Raw genomic sequence first — 22,550 nt, forward strand, 5'->3', positions numbered from 1 at the left:
TTATGGTCTTAAAATGAATATCTGATTCAATGTAGAGATCCCTGCTCAGCCTGACCTCCCTCTCCCACATAGAACCACCACCACTTGTCCCAGTTACCCTGTCAGTCCCGGTGGACTTTACCACCCGGGGGAGCCGGGGAGCTCAGGACCCACCGCCCGCGGCTGCTGCTGAATCCGCGGTGTTTCTATCCCGTTGACGGATGCGATGAACGAGTTAAAATTAATGGATCGATAATTCTCACATCGTGTTTTATTCACTCTGCGCACATTTATATTTACACTGATTTACTCCTGACACCGGTCCCGGACCCGACCCGTTTACAGACCCGGAGCGGAACCGGAGCAGATTCTCAGCCACTGGTTTTCATGCCAAGGCCCGAAGAAAGGATAAAGTTTCTCCGTGAATTTATTCCCAGTGAAGGTGTGGAGATGGGACTTGGTCTCCGCGTTGTAAAATGAAACTGTCCCGGACTGGTAACTGAGATAAACTCCCACCCTCCCGGGGATGGGACCGGCAGGGAGACGGGACACAGGGGAGGTGTGGACCCACATCTCGTCATTAATCCGCTCGATGATCCAGAATCCGGTCTCCGGACTCAGTCTGACCCATCTCTCCCTCTCCACAGACTCTGCGGCGACTCCCAGATACCAGCACCGATTCCCCGTCACCTCCACCTCCCAGTAATGTCTCCCCGATGTGAATCCCTCCGATCCCAGCACAAAAGCCCAGACTGTGAACCTCTTCCCGGTGTCAGGGAGATCCCTCCGGGTCCCGGTCGCTCTCACACTCTTCCGATCCTCAGACACCTCGAGCAGCGGACTCGCCGTTTCCACATCCAGGGTGACAGAGACTGGGGGGAGAAGCAGAGAATTAGAGAGTCCCCGGGGATCGGGGGGAGACTCGGGCAGCGCGGACCCGGGACCGGCGGAGAGGCCGCTCGGCCTCAGGCACAGTCGGGTGGCCGACAGGACCCTTTCCCGGGATTTTATCCCAACACAGCGGATGGACAACCAGCATCTTCCCGACATTATTCCCCGACATGGAGATTGGATTTTTCCTGATCAACACACTCAAAATTCTAGAGGATCTCAGTGGGTCAAGCAGCATCTGTTAAGGTTAACAGTCGATGTTTCAAGCCGAGACCTTTCCTCATAAATGGAAAGAAAGACGGGAGACAGCAGTAGAAACGGGTATGAGGAAGGGGTGGAGCAACAACTGGATCCAGATGAGGATGGGGTGAGTAAACACTGGAGGCACTTAAGAGGAGGTAAGGCAGAATACATCAGTGCCGACCAATTCGCTTTAATGAACTAGTTCAATTTGCCTGTATTTGCCCATTATTCCTTTAAACCTTTCCCACCCACGTACCCATCCAGATGTCTTTTAAATCTCTGTAACTCTATTCACCTCTACGGTTTCCTCTGGCAGCCTCCTGAACTCCAGGAAAACATAGAACATAGAATAGTACAGCACATTACAGGCCCTTCGGCCCACAATGTTGTGCCAACCCTCAAACCCCGCCCCCACCTTAAATTGCTCCGTATACCTGTCTGGTAGTCTCTTAAACTTCACTAGTGTATCTGCCTCCACCACTGACTCAGGCAGTGCATTCCACGCACCAACCACTCTCTGAGTAAAAAACCTTCCTCCAATATCCCCCTTGAACTTCCCACCCCTTCCCTTAAAGCCATGTCCTCTTGTATTGAGCAGTGATGCCCTGGGGAAGAGGTGCTGGCTATCCACTCTATCTATTCCTCTTATTATCTTGTACACCTCTATCCTGTCTCCTCTCATCCTCCTTCTCTCCAAAGAGTAAAGCCCTAGCTCCCTTAATCTCTGGTCATAATGCATACTCTCTAAACCAGGCAGCATCCTGGTAAATCTCCTCTGTACCCTTTCCAATGCTTCCACATCCTTCCTGTAGTGAGGCGACCAGAACTGGACACAGTACTCCAAGTGTGGCCTAACCAGAGTTTTATAGAGCTGCATCATTACATCGCAACTCTTAAACTCTATCCCTCGACTTATGAAAGCTAAGACCCCATAAGCTTTCTTAAATACCCTATCCACCTGTGAGGCAACTTTCAGGGATCTGTGGACATGTACCCCGAGATCCCTCTGCTCCTCCACACTACCAAGTATCCTGCCATTTACTTTGTACTCTGCCTTGGAGTTTGTCCTTCCAAAGTGTACCACCTCACACTTCTCCGGTTTGAACTCCATCTACCTCTTCTCAGCCCACTTCTGCATCCTATCAATGTCTCTCTGCAATCATCGACAATCCTCTACACTATCTACAACACCACCAACCTTTGTGTCATCTGCAAACTTGCCAACCCACTCGTCTACCCCCACACCCAGGTCGTTAATAAAAATCACGAAAATTACAGGTCCCAGAACAGATCCTTGTGGGACACCACTAGTCACAATCCTCCAATCTGAATGTACTCCCTCTACCACCACCCTCTGCCTTCTGCAGTCAAGCCAATTCTGAATCCACCTGGCCAAACTTCCCTGGATCCCATGCCTTCTGACTTTCTGAATAACTACAGGAAAGGGTACCTACAGGAAAGAGTACAGACAAAATTTACAGGGATGTAGCTGGGACTGGAAGACCTGAGTCAAAATGAAAGATTGAATAGTTTAGGACTTTATTCTTTGTAACATAGAAGACTAAGGGGAGATTTGATACAGGTATACAAAATTATGAGGGGTAGAAATATGGTGAATGAGCTTTTTCCACGGACCTTGGCTGGGATTACAACCAGAGGTCATGGGTTAAGGGTGAAAGATGAAAAGTTTAAGGGGAATATGAGGGGAAACTGCTTCATTCAGAGGGTTGTGAGAGTGTGGAACGAGCTGCCAGTGCAAGTGGTGCATTCAAGCTCGATTTAAACATTTAAGAGAAGTTTGAACAGGTACATGGATGGCAGGAGTTGGAGGACGATGGTCCCGGTGCAGGTCGATGGGAGCAGGTAGTTTAAATGTTTCAGTACAGACCAGGTGGGCTGAAGGGCCTGTGCTGTTAGTTTCTATCACTGTGTGATGCTCGTACAAAGACATAACGGTTTGTAGGTTAAATGGTCATTGTACATTGCCCCAAGAATAGGCTAGTTTTAAATAGTTGGGTTGCTGGGTGGAGCAGGTCATTGGTCTGGGACGGTCTGTTTCACACTGTATCTAAATAAATAAATAACCTCTTCACTGTCCGTGAAACCACCAATTTTAGAGTCCTTCACAAATCTACTAAACATGTCACCTACATTCTCTCCAAATCATTCATATGAATGATGAAAAACAGTGGACCCAGCACCGATCCCTGCAGCACAACCGCTGGTCACAGGACTCCACCCAGACAATTCTGTATCCTATTCCAGATCGTACTGTATCCCATGTGATCTAACTCTCTGCTACCTTGTCAAATCCCTCGCTAAACTCCATGGAGACGATGTCTACTGCACTTTCATCAGCTGTAATTTATTTATTGAGATACAGCATGGAATAGGCTCTTCCGGCCCTTTGACCCCCACCACCCGCAACCCCTGATTTAATCCGAGCCTGACCATGGGACAAGTTACAATGACCCCCACCACCCAGCTACCCCTGATTTAATCCGAGCCTGACCATGGGACAAGTTACAATGACCCTCACCACCCAGAAACCCCTGATTTAATCTGAGCCTGACCATGGGACAAGTTACAATGACCCCCACCACCCAGCAACCCCTGATTTAATCCGAGCCTGACCATGGGACAAGTTACAATGACCCCCACCACCCAGAAACCCCTGATTTAATCCGAGCCTCACCATGGGACAAGTTACAATGACCCCAGCACCCAGCAACCCCTGATTTAATCCGAGCCTGACCATGGGACAAGTTACAATGATCCCAGCACCCAGCAACCCCTGATTTAATCCAAGCCTGACCATGGGACAAGTTACAATGACCAATTGACCTGCCAACCGGTACGGGTTTGGACTGTGAAACCGGAGCACCTGGAAGAAACCCACGTGGTCATGGGGAACGTACAAACTCCTTACAGGCAGTGACGGGACGTGAACCTGGGTCACTGGTACTGTAAAGCGTTGTGCTAACCACCATGCTACTGTCCCGTCCGTCCATGCAGAAAACCAAGCTGGGTATCCCTGATTAGTCCTCGCCTTTCCAAATGAATGTAGATCCTGTCTCTCAGAATCCCCTCCATTAATATACCCTCCACTGACGTTAGGCTCACCAGTCTGTACTTCCCAGGCTTTTCCCTACAGCCGATCTTCAAAAAATGTTCAACACTAGTCTCCCTCCAGTCTTCTGGCCCCTCACCTTTAGCTATCGATGACACACATGTCTCCAAAAGGGCCCCACAATTTCTTCCTGAGCTTCCCACAATGTTCTGGGATAAACTTGATCAGGACCTGGGGATTTATCTACATTTCTGCATTTCAGGGCCTGCAGCACATTTGCTTCTGTAATATGGTAGAAAATGAGGTTGATCATCTTCTGTAACACGGGGGAATTGAGGGCCCCGTGGAACTGGCTGAGACAGAGAAATGATGACAGGGAAGGTTTAGAAGGATACGGGCCAAATGCAGGTAAGTGGACTGGGAGGTGATCTGACAGAAATATATAAGTTTATGAGGGGTGTAGATTGAGCAGGGGAGAAGGGGAGTGATGAGACAGGAGTCTGAAGTGACTATGGACTGAGGATTGGTGAAAGATGGCAGGCAGGTTGCTCCAGGTAGCGGAAGGGTGGGGAGTGTGGACCGGAGTTGGGAGACACTGGGAGGTGAATGACAGGTGGAGACCAACACAATGAAAGTCAATGAAAGTTTTGATCACTAGTCAGAGCGAGGTTGCGGGGAAGGTTGGGAGATGGGAAGGTGGGAGGCAGCTGTGGGAGGGTGAAAAACAGGAGCACAAAGGCTGACCTGTGCTGGAATCTTATCAGTAAAGGAGGTTCCACTCTATCCGCCCAAAGGGGAACTTCCCAGTGGCCAAACATTTTGATTCCCATTCCAAAATGTCGGTCCACGGCCGCCTCTTGCGCCAAGATGAGGCCATCCTCAGGATGGAGGAGCAACACCTTATATTCTGCCCGGGTAGCCTCTGACCTGATGGCATGAATATTGATTTCCTCTTCAGGTAAAATTTTTCTCATCCCCTCCTCTCTTCTTCTATTCCCCACTCTGGCCTTTAACCTCTTCTCACCTCCCTATCACTACCACCTGGGTCCCCTCCTCCTTCCCTTTCTCTTATGGTCCACTCTGCTCTCCGATCAGATTCCTTCTTCTCCAGCTCTTTAGCTTTCCCAGCCCCCTGGCTTCACCTGTCACCTTCTAGCTAGCCTCTCTCCCCTCTCCCCACCTTTTTATTCTGGCATCTCCCCACTTCAATTTTAGTCCTGAAGAAGGATCACAGCCCAGAACATCAACTGTTTATTCATTACAATAGATGCTATCTGACCTGCTGAGTTCCTCCAGAATTTTGTGTGTGTTGATTTGGATTTAATGGAATATTAATTCCAGAGCTACCATGTCAGGATTCAAACTCGTGCATTGGCTTGTTTGTCCAGTGCAAATGGGATCGGGATGCAATGATTCACCTAACAGACCAGTGAATTGGTTGTATTTTGCCCCTGGTTTGGTGTGTTCAAGGGTCTGACACCTCCAGCTGACCATGTGGCAGTGATGTGTCCCAGCAGGTGGGGTTGGTGCCGGAATGAATCTGTATGTTTTACCTCGCTTAATGTCGTCAAACGCTTCTCCCAATGCAATGTCGAACAAATAGGGGTGACAGAATTTTTCAACCAGTAGGGCACCATCTGTCACTGACAATATCTGTTGTCCATCAGTAATCCTATAAATATTATACATCTGGTTATAAACTGAACATCAGTGATATTTGAACTATTTTACAAATCCATACAGAGTTTCAGTCAAGACCATGTCCTACCTCCTCTTCCGATGAGCTTCCTCCTGAAATAAATAAAACACAGATCTCAATTGACTGAGACTGTCCGTCGGCATCCCAACAGCAGGAATCTGAGACAAGTTATTACAAGCTGCTGAAAATTCCCACTAAACTCACTCCCACTGAAACGAATGGAGAAAGAGGGACAGAGAACCACGGGAGTAAGTACAAGGAATATGAGTGCAGAGACAGAGGGTGGAAGGTCTCATGCTATCCATTCGAAGTAGGCTGCCGTGGATTTATTGCATTCACTTTGCAGAAGTGGCTGCGTGATCTTGGCTTCACTAGAAGAGAGATCAAGTCAACCAGCAGGGCTGTAGCTGAGGCAGCAGAGAAAGGATCAGCATGGGTGTGGACCAAGTATGTCCAGAGGGGCAGATAGTCAGACAGTGTATATATATATATTGCAAACCCTTCAGTAGTTGCATAGACACCTGAAGAGCAGACTATCTGTTGGATGGAAGTGACCAACAACTCTGAGAGAGGCAGATGCAAAGTTTTTAAGCTCACCAGTGGGAGGTGGTGCTTTAGCACTGCTGGCCCACCACATGGAGGGAGTCTTCATCATAAGCAGGCCGAAACTCCTGAAGACAGGTGGCAGATCAACTGATGATCCCACTGGTGATAGCACAGGACAGCTAACATCTTAGTCCACGTGTATTTTGTAACTCTGAAATTTATACCATAACTGAGAGGATGGAATTTACAGGAGAGAATGGACAGGTTGTGCATTTTTATCTGGTTACGATGTCAGGGAGGATCAGATGGAGGAATTTAACATTCCCAATGGATTTGATGGGGTGGGAATCGAGAAAATATTTCTCCTTGTGTAAGATCAAAAGTGAAAGATAAAACATCAGTTGGTTTTTAATAAATGCCACAAGAAATGTGGTGAAGAGAATATCAGAAACACACTCACAGCCTGTGACTGTAACTGGGTGTTACTCTGAGTATCAGGGGATATTATACGTGGGAATCACAGAAACGATCACCAGCTCAGTGCTCTGATCAGAGTAACTCATTCCCGAGAAGGTTGCAGACTGTCCTGTGATGTACAGATGTTGTGGGAGGCCGGTTTGGGACAATCACAACTCTGAACAGTCAGGATGTCCACATGGTGGAAATCAGTTTCCAACTACAGTATTTGCGATAAAATGCATCATTTTTTGATAGTGCACTTCTACAAATCCAAACTGAAATCTCTCACCATGAGGAATGTGATATTTTCTTGTTGATCCATCCGTTCCTGTAACTTTGAGATTTCCTCCTGGATAGAATTTAAATTCTCTTGAATCTCTCGAAGATTTTTCTCCATTGGATTTAGAATCCTCTCCTCTTCTTCCCTGAGATCTCGGAGCGCGCGCTGTTCTTTCTCGGTGATAATCCGACGCAGTTCAACAAAATGGGATGTGATCTGGGACTGAAGGCTGTGTGACTGTTCCTGTCAATGAAAGGAGAGGTTAGTTTACTATTTGAGGCTATATTCCGTATTTTCTTCTGACATGGACGGTAACCATTCAGCCCATTAACGTCTCTGCTAGTTTTCAGAACAATCCCCTCCATCACATTCCCCCACGTCTCCCTGAAACTTATACTCCGTCTCTGACCCACTAACTCCGACCTGATTCACACACCACCCAACTTCATAAGGTTAATTGCAAACTCCACGCAGACAGCTCCCGGGGTCGGGATCGATCCCAGGTTACTGGAGCTGCGATACTCTGCTATTCTGCATTAAAGGGAACAAAACTACACAGCGAATTTGTAAATTCTGCTCTGGAAGCCTCACCCGAACTCCAGAAATCTTCTCTTTCTGTTGTTGCTCCATTTCCTCGAAGTCTGATTTCTTTTTAGTGAGAGAGTCTAAGGAAGATTTAATCCGATCCTGGGAACCAGAGAGGTAAGAAATTAGACCAAAATATGCAACTAAGTAAACAGCTGATCAAAACCTGGTTAGTTTTACCTTGTAGATTTCAACGGCTTCGTTAACCGGCATGAAGTTGTGAGACTTGTGTTCCCGCGCATCTCTACAGATCAGGCAGATCAGTGTCTTGTCCGTCTCACAAAACAACTTCAGTTCTTCCTCATGTTTCTCGCAGTGAAGTTTATTTTCCTTCTCTTTCGGGTTCAGGTTTAGTTTTCGAGCTTTCTCGGACAGACTTGCTAAGGCCCGATTGACCCTGAGGGTGCGGTCTGCAATCTCCTCTCTACATTCCGGGCAGGAGTTTCTCTCCTCCCTTTCCCAACACCGTGTGATACAGGAGCGGCAGAAGTTGTGTCCACAGTCCAGTATAACCGGATCGGTGAAGAAATCCAGGCAGATGGGACAAATTGCCTCTTCGGTTAAACTCTCGACCTGTCCTTTCGAAGCCATGTTAACTCCCGGTACTTCCTGGTTCAGGGTCCTTTCACTTTCGGGAGCAGCTGAACTCCTGCGGTACCGCGATTGTCCTCTAGGGGCGCTGCAGTCTCGGGAATGAATGTTCCTTTTCAGTGAGCAGGAATCGTGTTCATTTCCACAGCAGGGATCAGAAACACATTGAACAAGTCTAACATAAATAAAGCCGGAGAGAAGAGCTTGGTTCAGTCTGCGGCAGAACTGAACGGACAAGTCCTGAACAGAGAGAGACAAGGGACTGTAAATGCAAGAATCTGGAAGGAACTAAGCAGGTCAGACAGCATTTGTGGAGAAAAATAGTCAGAAGATATTCCGGGTAGAGACAGTCCAGGTGAAGGTTCTCGAACTGAAGTGTCGATTGTCCATTTCTCTCCACAGATGCTGCCTGACCCTCAGTGTTCCTCCAAAAGCTCGTTTTGTTTAGCTCGAAGACTGAAGATAGTCAGAATGAGGTGTAAAATCGGTGATTAATGTAAATTTATGCAACTATTAAATCAGTTAATAGTATGGAACACGGGATGTGGAGAGAATCTGCTGTGAGGAGACTGATGCTGTGGCGATGACAAAGATGTGGCTGCAGGAATCACCACAGGACTGGACATTGTACGTCACAGTGTGGAAAACATTCAACTCCTGATTTCCATTTCCCTTCTTGACTTCACCATATACGGCCCGGCTCCAGAGGTCCGGTCTCACTTGTTCTGAACAGGCCCACATGTGGAAATGATTTTCCCCTGCCTGTCTTCTAAACCCCGTTAGCCCCAGAGAGCAGGGGCACTGGGCTGGAATCTCCACTCACAAACACAAGAGATTCTGCAGATGCTGGAATTCCAGAGCAACACACACAATATACTGGAGGAACTCAGTCGGTCAGGCAGCATATGGAGAGGAATAAACAGCGTTGAATATTCTCGGTCTGAAACGACGACTGTTCTCCTCTCCACAGCCCCTGAGGTCCTCCAGTGTTTTGAGTGTGTTGCTCTTTGACAGTCTTCATCAGGCAGCTTCCACAACAGCAGCTCGAGGGACAGAGGGACTGGGGGTTGGGTTGTGGGTGTGGGGACCAGTCTCCCACTAAAATACGGTTCAGATGGAACAGCACAGAAATAACCTGCCAGACAGCAGTGGTGAGTTTCAGGAACAAGTCAGTTTATTCAGACGCTGTTGCAGTGAAGATCGGGGAACACTTCGAGTGTCATCGCAAAGTTACTCCACTGAGACAAAGATCTTATGGGTTCCTGTTATACAATGGCGGCATGTGGATTTGATAAAAATTCATCAGAAAGCTACATTTCTCTGTAGTATTTGACCTTTGATTATTTCGAAATGGTGTCTCTCGATCTGACTAACAACCATTTCCCAGTGCTCTCTGCAATTCTTTGTCTTCATTTCTGACCCTGGTTTCCTGCAGTGACTCTCCTTATCTGATGATAAACTCACCTGCCGTGGTCTGCAATCCAAACTCCACCTGTTTACCTTTGATCCAGTGAGCTTCACCTTGCTGACTGAACACATCCACAGTCTAATCACTGTACTGACTGTCATATCGTCACCTCTCAGTGACCTTCTCCCTTGGTCTAACTACTGTAATTTCCCAAACGGTGAGGCAGCTACTTTCAATATTTCGCAATTTTCCCAGTTCTCATGATTCCCAGAGATCCCTTCCTCAGATATCACTGCCTGACACTGCGTGATGTGATTGTCACCTGCCACATATCAGCCCAGGCCTGGATATTGTCCGGGTCTTACTGCATTTGTGTTGTGGGCTGCTTCATTATCTGAGGGGTGGTAGATGGTGCTGAACATTGTGTCGTCATCAGTGACCATCCCGACCTCTGACCTTACGATGGACAGAAGGTCGTTGATGAAGCAGCTGAGGGTGTTTGGGCCGAGGACTCTGTCCTGGGGAGTTCCTGCAGAGATGTCCTGTGGCTGAGATGATCGGTTCCAAACACCACAACAATCTTCTTTGATTCCCAGTGATTACCCCATTATTCCTTCACTTGCTCTATTTATTCTATAATTCATAGTGATGTTATGTCTGTGCACTGCACTGCTGCTGCAAAGCAACACATTTCACATCATATATAACAGAGATAATAAACCCGATTCTGATTCTGTTTCCGCTTCCGCAGATTAGTCAGGCCCAGTGACCTGTCTGACCCGACCTCTCCCAATCATGAGTGTAAACCCTCCCAACACCCCATAATCTCTGAGTTCATCCATCGGATCACCCCTCCCCCACACACACACACCTCTAAACACAACTCCTTCCCTCCAGAACAGTGAGATATTACAGACGGCAGGACCCTCGACTCAGGCCAGGGCTCCTGCAGGGTGCAATATTTCACCGTCCCTCTGTAAACAAGAGACATTTGACCTGCCGGCCTCAGTGCTGATGTTCCTGTTTCCGGTGAGCTCAGTGACATTGAGTCATTCAGCACGGAAACTGCTGCTGGAAGATCATCAGCTCAGTGAGAGACGCTCTTTGGTCCGCCCGAAACCTGTTGGTCTCCCAGCACAGCCAGATGTCCGTCAGGGAATGCTGCCAACATTGAAAAGTTTCATCACCTCTGAGACAACCTGAGTGGTAATGGTTTAAACAATGTGAGAAGAACTGACTGGATTGACCAAATGACACTCAGAATGTAAAATATTATTCACATCGTGTTTAGCATTTTGTATATATTTTATTATGAATGAAAGGCACATTTGAAATGCAAAATGCAGCTCAGATACAGGCCGAATGTCTTCAACCGTTATCCACACTCTTACACTAATCCTACACTGCAGATCCCACATTGGTCTCCTCGGTCACCTCCGTGGAAATGAGTCATCCCTCAACCAGGGGTGCAGTGCTAATTTTTTAGGTGCTGGAGCTGACAAAATGCTTGCCATTTCCTATATCATCTCTATATACTGTATAAATAAGATAGCTTATATACTTAGGTCAACTGTATGTCCATAAAGTGACGCTAGGCACAGGAGTGTCCGTGCCTAAGGTGACTCTGACAGGAAATGATTAAGTAGTGGTGAGGTGTAGAAGGGTGTTGATCAGCTTTACCGAAGGAGCGGGGAAGTGGCAATCTGTATAACACCCCAGTTACAGACATGGAAGGTGGTCAGAAATGATTAAAGGTACAGACGGGTGGGGGAAGAGGTTGGGTTGCACGTGAGCACTGGTCACATCAGGGTTTTTAGACTCAACTCAGCATGTCACAGAAATCAGCCTCCCTCGATGAAATCTGCTCAGAGCACACAAAAAAATGCTGGAGGAACTCGGCAGGTCAGGCAGCATATACAGAGGGGAATAAACACTCGACTTCGGAGGCTGAGACTATTCATTCAGGCTGGAAAGGGAAGGGGATGATGCCAGAATAAGAAGATGACGGGAGGGGAAGGAATACAAGCTGACAGGTGACAGGTGAGGCCAGGTGAGGAGAAACGTGGGTGGATGGGGGAGGCTAGGAGGCAATAGGTGGACAAGGTAAAGAGCTGAAGGAGGAGGAATCTAAAAGGCGAGGACAGTGGACCTTGGAGTAAAGGGAAAGAGGAGGGGCAGCACAAGGTGGTGATGGGTAGGTGGGGAGGAGAAGATATTTAGCAGGATGCTGCCTGGATTAGAATGTCTTTCAGGTTCAGTGAACAAGGGCTTTCATCTTTGGCGTGAAGGAGGATGAGAGGTGGTGATAGATGAGAGAACTAGATCGAGTGGATAGCCAGAGACTTTTCCCCAGGGCAGAAATGACTTTTACCAGTGTGCATAATGTTAAGGTGATTAGAGGAAAATACATGGGGGAATGTAGAGGTAGTTTTATTCCCTCAGAGAGCGAAACGTGCTGCTGTGAGTGATGGTGGAGGCAGAAGCTTCAGGGACAGTTACGAGAATCTGAGATAGGCATCTGGATGAAAGAAACAGGGAGGCCTATCTTGGAAAGAAGGGTTCGGTTGAACTTACGAAATGGCTTCCTTAATCTTGGCACAAACAGAAAATGTATGTATAGTGGTATGAGAGAGGAGTTGGCCATAGTAAATTGGAAGGAGATGTTGGTAGGGATGACAGCAGAGCAGCAATGGTCTGAGTTTCTGTGAAAAATGAGGAAGGTGCAGGTTAGATGTATCCCAAAAACAAAGAAATACTCAAATGGCAAAATAGTGCAAACGTGACTGCCAAGGGAAGTCAAAGCTAATGTAAAAGCAAAAGAGAGGGCATACAACAAAGCAAAAATTAGCAGGAAGATACAGGATTGGGAAGCTTTTAAAAAACCTACAGAAAGCGACTAAAAGAATCAGAAGGGAAAAGAGGAAATATGAAAGCAAGCTAGTAAAAAAAAGATCAAAGTGGATGGAAAAACTTCAAGTATGTAAAAAAAAATAAAACAGATGAGAATGGATACAGGTCCGCTAGAAAATTAGGCCAGAAAAATACTAGCAAAGGAGGTGCAGGTAACATGGAAGAAGCAGGGAGTCTGGAGAAGAGCCCAAGAAAGATTGGGAGAATAGGCAAAGAAGTGGCAGCTGGAATACAGATTGGAGAAGTGCATGGTTAAGCACTTTGCAAGAAGGAATAACGCCACAGACTCTTTTCTAAATGGGGAGAAAATTCAAAATCAGGTGCAAAAGGACTTGGGAGTCCTTGTGCAGAATTCCCAAAAGGTTAACTTGTAGGTTGAGACGGTGGTAAAGAAGGAAAACACAATGTTAGCATTCATTTTTAAAGGCCTAAAATATAAAAGCAAGGATGTAATGTTGATGCTTTGTAAAAGGCACTGGTGAGACCTCACTGGGAGTTTTGGGCCCTTTACATGATAGAAGATGAGCTGGTATCGGAAAGGCTCCAAATGAGGTCCATGAGAAAAAATTCTGGGACTGAAAAGGTTCACATATGAGGTACATTTGATGGCTCTGGGTCTGTACTCACTGAAGTTTAGAAGAATGAAGGAGATCTCATTGAAACCTATTGAATATAGAAAGGCCTCGATACAGTAGATGTACAGAGTATGTTTCCTGTAGTGGAAGAGTCCAGGGCCAGAGCGCACAGCTTCAGAATAACATAGAAAGGGCCTGTACAGCACAGTACAGGCCCTTTGGCCCACAATGTTGTGCTGACCCTCAAATCCTGCCTCCCATATAAGCCCCCACCTTAGATTCCTCCATATACCTGTCTAGTAGTCTCTTAAACTTCACTAGTGTATCTGCCTCCACCACTGACTCAGGCAGTGCATTCCACGCACCAACCACTTTCCTCTTTCCTCTAATATCTCCCTTGAACTTCCCACCCCTTACCTTAAGTCCATGTCATTTTGTATTGAGCAGTGGTGCCCTGGGAAAGAGCCACTGGCTATCCACTCTATCTATTCCTCTTATTATCTTGTACACCTCTATCATGTCTCCTCTCATCCTCCTTTGCTCCAAAGAGTAAAGCCCTAGCTTTGCTGCATTTATGTTGTGGGCTGCTTCATTATCTGAGGGGTGGTAGATGGTGCTGAACATTGTGTCGTCATCAGTGACCATCCCGACCTCTGACCTTACGATGGACAGAAGGTCGTTGATGAAGCAGCTGAGGGTGTTTGGGCCAAGGACTCTGTCCTGGGGAGTTCCTGCAGAGATGTCCTGTGGCTGAGATGATCGGTTCCAAACACCACAACAATCTTCTTTGATTCTCACTGAATACCCCATTATTCCTTCACTTGCACTATTTATTTTATAATTCATAGTGATGTAATGTCTGTGCACTGCACTGCTGCTGCAAAGCAACACATTTCACTTCAGATATAACAGAGATAATAAACAGAAACTCGACATCTCAGGCTGAGACCATTCATTCGGGCTGGAAAGGGAAGGGGGTGAGGCCAGAATAAGAAGGTGATGGGAGGGTAAGGAGTACAAACTGACAGGTGACAGGTGAGACCAGGTGAGGAGAAAGGTGGGTGGGTGGGGGAGGGTGGGAGGCAATAGGTGGACAAGGTAAAGGGCTGAAGGAGGAGGAATCTAAAAGACGAGGACAGTGGACCCTGGAGTAAAGGGAAGGAGGAGGGGCAGCAGAAGGACGTGATGGGCAGGTGGGAGGGAGAATTAGTGAGATGGTCACCAGAATGGGTAGAAAGAGGGAGGGTGGAGGAGGGAGACATCATCAGAATTCCTCGTGTTTAGAAGACAAGCTGTATTCTGATCGACTGCAGATTTCTGCAGCATGATGGACTCAGGGTCAGGGACGATGTGCTTTTTGTGTGACTGTATTTTATTGATCTCTTGTATGTGCCTGGTGCTGGGTGTGACTGTTGTTACTGTATTAGCACCTTGGCCCTGGAGGAACGTTGTCTCCTTTGGTTGTATTCATGAGTATCGAATGACAATTGAACTTGAACCTGATGGGGAAGCTTTAGTGAGGGTGCAGAAGATATTTAGCAGGATGCTGTCTGGATTAGAAAGAATGTCTTTCAGGTTCAGTGAACTCGGGCTTTAGTCTTTGGAGTGAAGGAGGATGAGAGATGGCGATAGATGAGAGACTTAGATCGAGTGGATGGCCAGAGACTTTTCCCCAGCGCAGAAATGACTTTTAGCACCCGGAGGAAACCCACGTGGTCACGGGGAGAATGTACAAACACGTTACAGGCTGCAGTGGGAATTGAACTCAGGTCGCTATTGTGCTAACCGCTGTGCTACCAGGAAAAGAGTCTTGTAGCAGAGTGAACAGGAGAGGGCGCCGATGTCATTATTGAGCAATTCTCGGCAGAGAAGGTTTGGCTTCCAGTTCACATGGATTAGAAAATGCATTTTCATGAAGAAATTTATAGCAACAGATGATTATAGCTGGGTTATTAGTACAGGCCCTTGGGCCAACCATATTGTGCAGACCTTTTCACCTACTCGAAGATCAATTTAATCCTTCCCTCCTACATCGACCTCACCACCACTGATCCCTTAATGAGGACTGGCTCATGGACCTCCGGGTTCTTCCTCCCGTACTCGATAGTACTGCCTCTGCAGTAGTGTTCAGATTGCGTGGTAGGGTCGGGGGCATTGCTGGGAAGGTGGAACGTTTAACAACGAGTCAATGTAAAAGGGTGTGGATGGCGTAGGCCCAGTAGAGCCTCTTTCTGCGCATTATGTCTCAGTCGGCTGCTCATCTGCTCTCTCTGGTAAACAATATACGCCAGCATTAGTTTGAAAATTGCCCCATGCAGCTCCATCGTGGGCACCAGCCTCCCCAGCATCGCGGATGCCTTCGAAACGGGGCTCCATCATTCAGGATCCCCATCACCCGGGACATTTCCTTTTCTCATTACAACCATCATGGAGGCAGCACTGGAGCCTGAAGACTCACATTAAATGTTTCAAAAACAGCTTCTTCCCCTCTACCATCAGATTTCTGAATAGGCAATGAACCCATGAACACTATCTCACTCTTTTCTCTTCTTTTTTGCACTAGAATCAAAGATTCCAGACTGTTTCACGTCATGTCCAGTGCACAAGTGTAAAGCAGAACAGAATAATCTTCGGATATGACGCAGCACTGAAAAGAACACAGTAAGATAAAGAACACAATAAAGTTGAATTAGGGGTGTGGAGAGGTGGGTTATTTAATTGTATATGTAATATCGTTGCCTTAATATCATGCTTTGTTTTATTAATAGTTATGCTGTTGGGTATTTTATTTCCTGCAGATTTTCTGAAAATCCAACGCGTTCCTTTAATTACATTACACAATCGAGTAATTCAGTTGATTGATAAGTTAGGCTTGTTGAATTGGCTAGCTGGATTTGTGTTGTTAACACTTGGCCAATAAGATGCCCTGGAACATTGCAGCAGGACCAGGGTCGCCATTTTCTGGATGAAGGAGTGAGACGACAAACATGAGTGAAGAACATGGTGACACACTCACAGAACCCATTTGGAAGGTCAGATACCGCAGTCGGAAAATCCTCATGCAGACAATGGTCTCACAGAGAATATACAGATAACTTCTAATTAACTGCTTATCACACAACCTTGGAGAGTGTTCAATACCTTGTCCTTGGATGTTGCATGTTTATTTATTTGTGTTTCACTTGGACTGCGTTTTCAGTATTTCGTCAATAAATTTACACAGATGTGAGTTACATTATTGCTTCCTAGTGATCAGTAAATTTGCACAGGTGTGTCGGTGTTCATGCAAGTGATGGCCTCATTTACGCTTAAAGGGGCACTCAAACTTCTATGTGTTGTGGTCGCCAAATAATATTTACCCTGGACAATTTAATATATTTCTTATTATAATTTATAGATTTTATTATGTATTGGAACATACTGCTGCCTCAGAACAACAAATTTCACGACCTATACCAGTATTAAACCCTATACTGAGGTGGCCCTGAAACAATACCCTGTCAATGGACTGCTGGTAATAGGAGCTCTGCGCAAACGAGCTTTCAGATTTTCTGAGCCCATCAGTGGCCACACCGCCTCTTTATCTCAGCACACCAGGCTGCTGTGACACTTGGTGCAGCGGCTGTAAACACTGAGGATAAAGAGCACTGTGTGGGGCCTCTTCAAGGTCGTCATTTCCAGCACAAAGTGTAAAAGAGAACATAATTTTCACTCTGCATCCAATGCAGCAGACACACAAAAAACACAAGTGAGTGAGTGGGCCAGTGAAGGAGTGGAGCTTTGAGGCTTTGACTCGAGAGGCTTCAACGAGAAGAGGCGGAGGACGAGCTTGTTCCCAGTTAGTTTTTACAATGTCTCTTGAGAAGGTGATGTGCCTCTCATGTGAGATGTGGCAGTCTTGGGGGAACTCCCCTCTCCTGCAGAGTCACATCTGCCAGAAGTGCATACGGCTGGGCAATCTGGAAGACCGTGTAAGGAATCTGGAGCAGCAGCTGGATAACCTTCGACTCATAAGGGAGAATGAGGCAGTCATAGATGAGAGCTACCGGGAGGTAGTCACACCTAGGCTGTCGGAAGCAGGTCGTTGGGTGACAGTCGGGGGGGGGGAAGTGAAGGTGAGCAGACAGGTAGTGCAGAGCACCCCTGTAGCCATTCCCCTGAATAATAAGTTTACCGTCCTGGATACTGTTGGCGGGGACGACCGACCAGGTGTGAGCCACAGTGGCAGGGCCTCCGGCACTGAGTCTGACCCTGTGGTGCAGGAGGGTGGGACGGAGAAGAGGAGAGCTGTTGTCATTGGAGACTCTGTAGTCAGGGGAGCAGACAGGAGGTTTTGTGGACATGAGAAGGACACCCGCATGGTTTGTTCCCTCCCGGGTGCCAGGGTCCGGGATGTCTGTGACTGGGTGCACGACATCCTGGTACGAGAGGGAAAGCAACCAGAAGTCGTGATACATGTTGGGACCAACAACATAGGCAGGAAGAAGGATGAGGTCCTGAAGTGTGAGTTTCGGGAACTAGGCAGAAGGCTGAAGAACAGGACCTCAAGGGTGACGTTCTGAGGATTGCTATCAGTGCTACGTGACAGTGATGGTAAGAATTGGAGGAGATGGCAGTTGAATGCGTGGCTGAGAAGTTGGTGCAGGGAGCAGGGTTTTAGATTTTTGGATCATTGGGATCTCTTCTGGGGAAGGTGGGACCTGTACAGATTGGATGTGTTGCACCTGAACTTGAGGGAGAGCAATATCACTGCAGGTAGGTTTGCTAGCGTGGTTCGGGAGGGTTTAAACTAATTTGCAAGGGGGATGGGACCCAGAGCGATAGAGCAGTGAAAGAAGTGCATGGAGTAAAGCCAGATCTAACATACAGAGAGGCTTTGAGGAAAGAGAAGCAGAATAAACAGTGTAAAGACAGTAAGGTAGAAGAGCTGAAATGTGTGCACCTCAATGCAAGAAGCATCAGGAACAAAGGTGATGAACTGAGAGCTTGGATACATACATGGAATTATGATGTAGTGGTCATTACAGAGACTTGGCTGGCACCAGGGCAGGAATGGATTCTCAATATTCCTGGATTTCAGTGCTTTAAAAGGGATAGGGACAAAGGGGAGGAGGGGTGGCATTACTGGTCAGGGATACTATTACAGCTACAGAAAGGGTGGGTAATGTAGCAGGATCCTCTTTTGAGTCAATATGGGTGCAAGTCAGGAACAGGAAGGGAGCAGTTACTCTATTGGGAGTATTCTATAGGCCCCCTGGTAGCAGCAGAGATACAGAGGAGCAGATTGGGAGGCAGATTTTGGAAAGGTGCAAAAATAACAGGGTTGTTAGCATGGGTGACTTTAACTTCCCTAATATTGATTGGCACCTGATTAGTTCCAAGGGTTTAGATGGGGCAGAGTTTGTTAAGTGTGTCCAGGATGGATTCCTGTCACAGTATGTGGACAGGCCGACCAGGGGGAATGCCATACTAGATCTAGTATTGGGTAATGAACCGGGTCAGGTCACAGATCTCTCAGTGGGTGAGCATCTGGGAGACAGTGACCACCGCTCCCTGGCCTTTAGCGTTATCATGGAAAAGGACAGAATCAGAGAGAACAGGAAAATTTTTAATTGGGGAAAGGCAAATTATGAGGCTATAAGGTTAGAACTTGCGGGTGTGAATTGGGATGATGTTTTTGCAGGGAAATGTACTATGGACATGTGGTCGATGTTTAGAGATCTCTTGCGGGATGTTAGGGATAAATTTGTCCCAGTGAGGAAGATAAAAAATGGTAGGGTGAAGGAACCATGGGTGACAAGTGAGGTGGAAAATCTAGTCAGGTGGAAGAAGGCAGCATACATGAGGTTTAGGAAGCAAGGATCAGATGGGTCTATTGAGGAATATAGGGAAGCAAGAAAGGAGTGTAAGAAGGGGCTGAGAAGAGCAAGAAGGGGGCATGAGAAGGCCTTGGCGAGTAGGGTAAAGGAAAACCCCAAGGCATTCTTCAATTATGTGAAGGAAAAAAGGATGACAGGAGTGAAGGTAGGACCGATTAGAGATAAAGGTGGGAAGATGTGCCTGGAGGCTGTGGAAGTGAGCAAGGTCCTCAATGAATACTTCTCTTCGGTATCCACCAATGAGAGGGAACTTGATGATGGTGAGGACAATATGAGTGAGGTTGATGCTCTGGAGCATGTTGATCTTAAGGGAGAGGAGGTGTTGGAGTTGTTAAAATACATTAGGACAGATAAGTCCCCGGGGCCTGACGGAATATTCCCCAGGCTGCTCCAGAGGCGAGAGAAGAGATTGCTGAGCCTCTGGCTGGGACCTTTATGTCCTCGTTGTCCACAGGAATGGTACCGAAGGATTGGAGGGAGGCGAATGTTGTCCCCTTGTTCAAAAAAGGTAGTAGGGATAGTCCAGGTAATTATAGACCAGTGAGTCTTATGTCTGTGGTGGGAAAGCTGTTGGAAAAGATTCTTAGAGATAGGATCTATAGGCATTTAGAGAATCATGGTCTGATCAGGGACAGTCAGCATGGCTTTGTGAAGGGCAGATCGTGTCTAACAAGCCTGATAGAGTTCTTTGAAGAGGTGACCAGGCATATAGATGAGGGTAGTGCAGTGGATGTGATCTATATGGATTTTAGTAAGGCATTTGACAAGGTTCGACATGGTAGGCTTATTCAGAAAGTTAGAAGGCATGGGATCCAGGGAAGTTTGGCCAGGTGGATTCAGAATTGGCTTGCCTGCAGAAGGCAGAGTGTGGTGGTGGAGGGAGTACATTCAGATTGGAGGATTGTGACTAGTGGTGTCCCACAAGGATCTGTTCTGGGACCTCTACTTTTCGTGATTTTTATTAACGACCTGGATGTGGGGGTAGAAGGGTGGGTTGGCAAGTTTGCAGACGACACAAGGGTTGGTGGTGTTGTAGATAGTGTAGAGGATTGTCAAAGATTGCAGAGAGACATTGATAGGATGCAGAAGTGGGCTGAGAAGTGGCAGCTGGAGTTCAACCCAGAGAAGTGTGAGGTGGTAGACTTTGGAAGGACAAACTCCAAGGCAGAGTACAAAGTAAATGGCAGGATACTTGGTAGTGTGGAGGAGAAGAGGGATCTCAGGGTACATGTCCACAGATCCCTGAAAGTTGCTTCACAGGTGGATAGGGTAGTTAAAAAAGCTTATGGGGTGTTAGCTTTCATAAGTCGAGGGATAGAGTTTAAGAGTCGCGATGTAATGATGCAGCTCTATAAAACTCTGGTTAGGCCACACTTGGAGTACTGTGTCCAGTTCTGGTCACCTCACTATTGGAAGGATGTGGAAGCATTGGAAAGGGTACAGAGGAGATTTACCAGGATCCTGCCTGGTGTGGAAAGTATGCATTATGATCAGAGATTAAGGGAGCTAGGGCTTTACTCTTTGGAGAGAAGGAGGATGAGAGGAGACACGATAGAGGTGTACAAGATAATAAGAGGAATAGATAGAGTGGATAGCCAGCGCCTCTTCCCCAGGGCACCACTGCTCAATACAAGAGGACATGGCTTTAAGGTAAGGGGTGGGAAGTTCAAGGGGGATATTAGAGGAAGGTGTTTTACTCAGAGAGTGGTTGGTGCGTGGAATGCACTGCCTGAGTCAGTGGTGGAGGCAGATACACCAGTGAAGTTTAAAAGACTACTAGACAGGTATATGGAGGAATTTACGGTGGTGGCTTATATGGGAGGCAGGGTTTGAGGGTCGGTACAACATTGTGGGCCGAAGGGCCTGTACTGTGCTGTATTATTCTATGTTCTACAACAAAATAAAGAACACGGTAATAGAAACACAAATGTAAATATATAAGCTAGTTTATATACATTGCTTGTATGTCCATAAAGTAACACTAGGCACATGAGGTGAGTGACAGGAAATGTGGGTTCGTGGAGGGAGTTGATCGGCCTTAGTGGTTGGGGTAAAGAAACACTCACAAAATGCTGGAGGAACTCAGCAGGCCAGGCAGCATCTGGGGAAAGGAGTAAACAGCCGACGTTTCAGTCCGAAACCCTCCATCTTGACTCTTGCGGAAGGTAACTTTTTGAGTATTCCCACTGCATACTGAGACTCCAGCTTTGTGTGTGGCTCCGGATTCCAGCGGCTGCGGTCTCTTATGCCTCTTTTTGTTTTGGAGACGCTGTAGTTGAATCTTTTAAAAAATATATACAGACTACGTGGACGAGCTTGGGCTTCGGGTGCGAGCATGCCAGTGGCTCAGTGCCCTTCCTGCGGGGAGGGGCTGTGAGACGTTCCCTCCGCTGCCGTCCCGTCCCGTCTCGTCCCGCCCACGAGGGGCGGTCACCGCACGTAATAATGAGTTAAGACAGCGGCGCTGCGGTGCCGCAGAACGACTGACAGAATCGGGCTGGTGGAACCCGTCCGCTCGTCGACTGGCCTCTCACCGCCGTGGAGTATGGCCCAGGGGCGGCCGGGCAGTCACAGCGCATCGGGAGCCGGCCGGGGGCTGCAGCTGTTGGCCGCCGCCTGCTTCCTGCTCTTACCCGGCGCGGTGCTGCAGGTTCAGGTGAGGGCCTGGGTGGGTGACAGGGACCGGCTGTGGGATGGCGAGAGGTGGCGGTGGGGTGGAGGATTATAAGGGTGGGTTCTGGGGTCGAGTTGAGGGGCTGGGACAAACTGCAGGGAGGGAGCATGTGTTCCCCTAATTGGACACGTAAGGGAAAGTGTCAAACGGTTCAGCTCGGTTCAAACGGTGACAGTCAAAAGATTACAGAAGATCCAAAGGAGTACAGAGGGTGGGAGGGGTGAGGGGTACAGAGGGTGGGAGGGGTGAGGGGTACAGAGGGTGGGAGGGGTGAGGGGTACAGAGGGTGGGAGGGGTGAGGGGTAATGAGGGTGGGAGATAAGTGTGAGGTGGGTTAGTTCCGGTACGGGGAGTACGGAGGGGTGGGGAGTACGGAGGGCAGTGTGGGGTGGGGGAACAAAAAAATTAGAAGGAAAAGAAAGGGTCAAAACCCTGATGGCAAATAAAGGGAGTTTTAAATATGTTTCAGCAAGAATTCAAGTTAAGAGGTGATTGGGAGTAAAAGAAATGATCTGCTTGGAGAGCGAAATGAATATGAATTGTGAGTAATTTGCAGAAGGCTTCAGGAAAGTGGGTTGGTTCTGATACCGTCAGCTTTGTGGCGGGCGACACAAGTGATGGATGCTAGCTTGATGTCAATGTTTAAGAGAAGTTTGGATAGAGTTTTGATAGAGGTGTGCAAAATGATGAGGGCTATCAATAGGGTAAATGTAAGCAGGTTTTGCCCAGTGAGGTGAGACGAGAACTAAAGGAGTGGTTAT

The 22,550-nt window shown here is 47.4% G+C and overlaps 1 protein-coding gene and 1 pseudogene across 1 annotated transcript in view; one reads left to right on the top strand and one right to left on the bottom strand.

Annotated features, from left to right (window-relative positions):
* Positions 1-235: 235 nt before the first annotated feature.
* Positions 236-8,483, bottom strand: LOC140198277 (nuclear factor 7, brain-like; annotated as a pseudogene).
* Positions 8,484-9,457: 974 nt separating this feature from the next.
* LOC140198473 (uncharacterized) overlaps positions 9,458-22,550 on the top strand; it is a 39,509-nt gene continuing 26,416 nt past the window's right edge. Inside the window, exons 1-2 of the mRNA XM_072259558.1 lie at positions 9,458-9,494; positions 21,417-21,771. Of these exons, the coding sequence (XP_072115659.1) occupies positions 9,458-9,494; positions 21,417-21,771 (392 nt within the window). The remainder of the gene's footprint in view (positions 9,495-21,416; positions 21,772-22,550) is intronic.

The sequence above is a fragment of the Mobula birostris genome, chromosome 5 (assembly GCF_030028105.1).
Source record: "Mobula birostris isolate sMobBir1 chromosome 5, sMobBir1.hap1, whole genome shotgun sequence".
Taxonomy (NCBI): Eukaryota; Metazoa; Chordata; class Chondrichthyes; order Myliobatiformes; family Myliobatidae; genus Mobula; species Mobula birostris.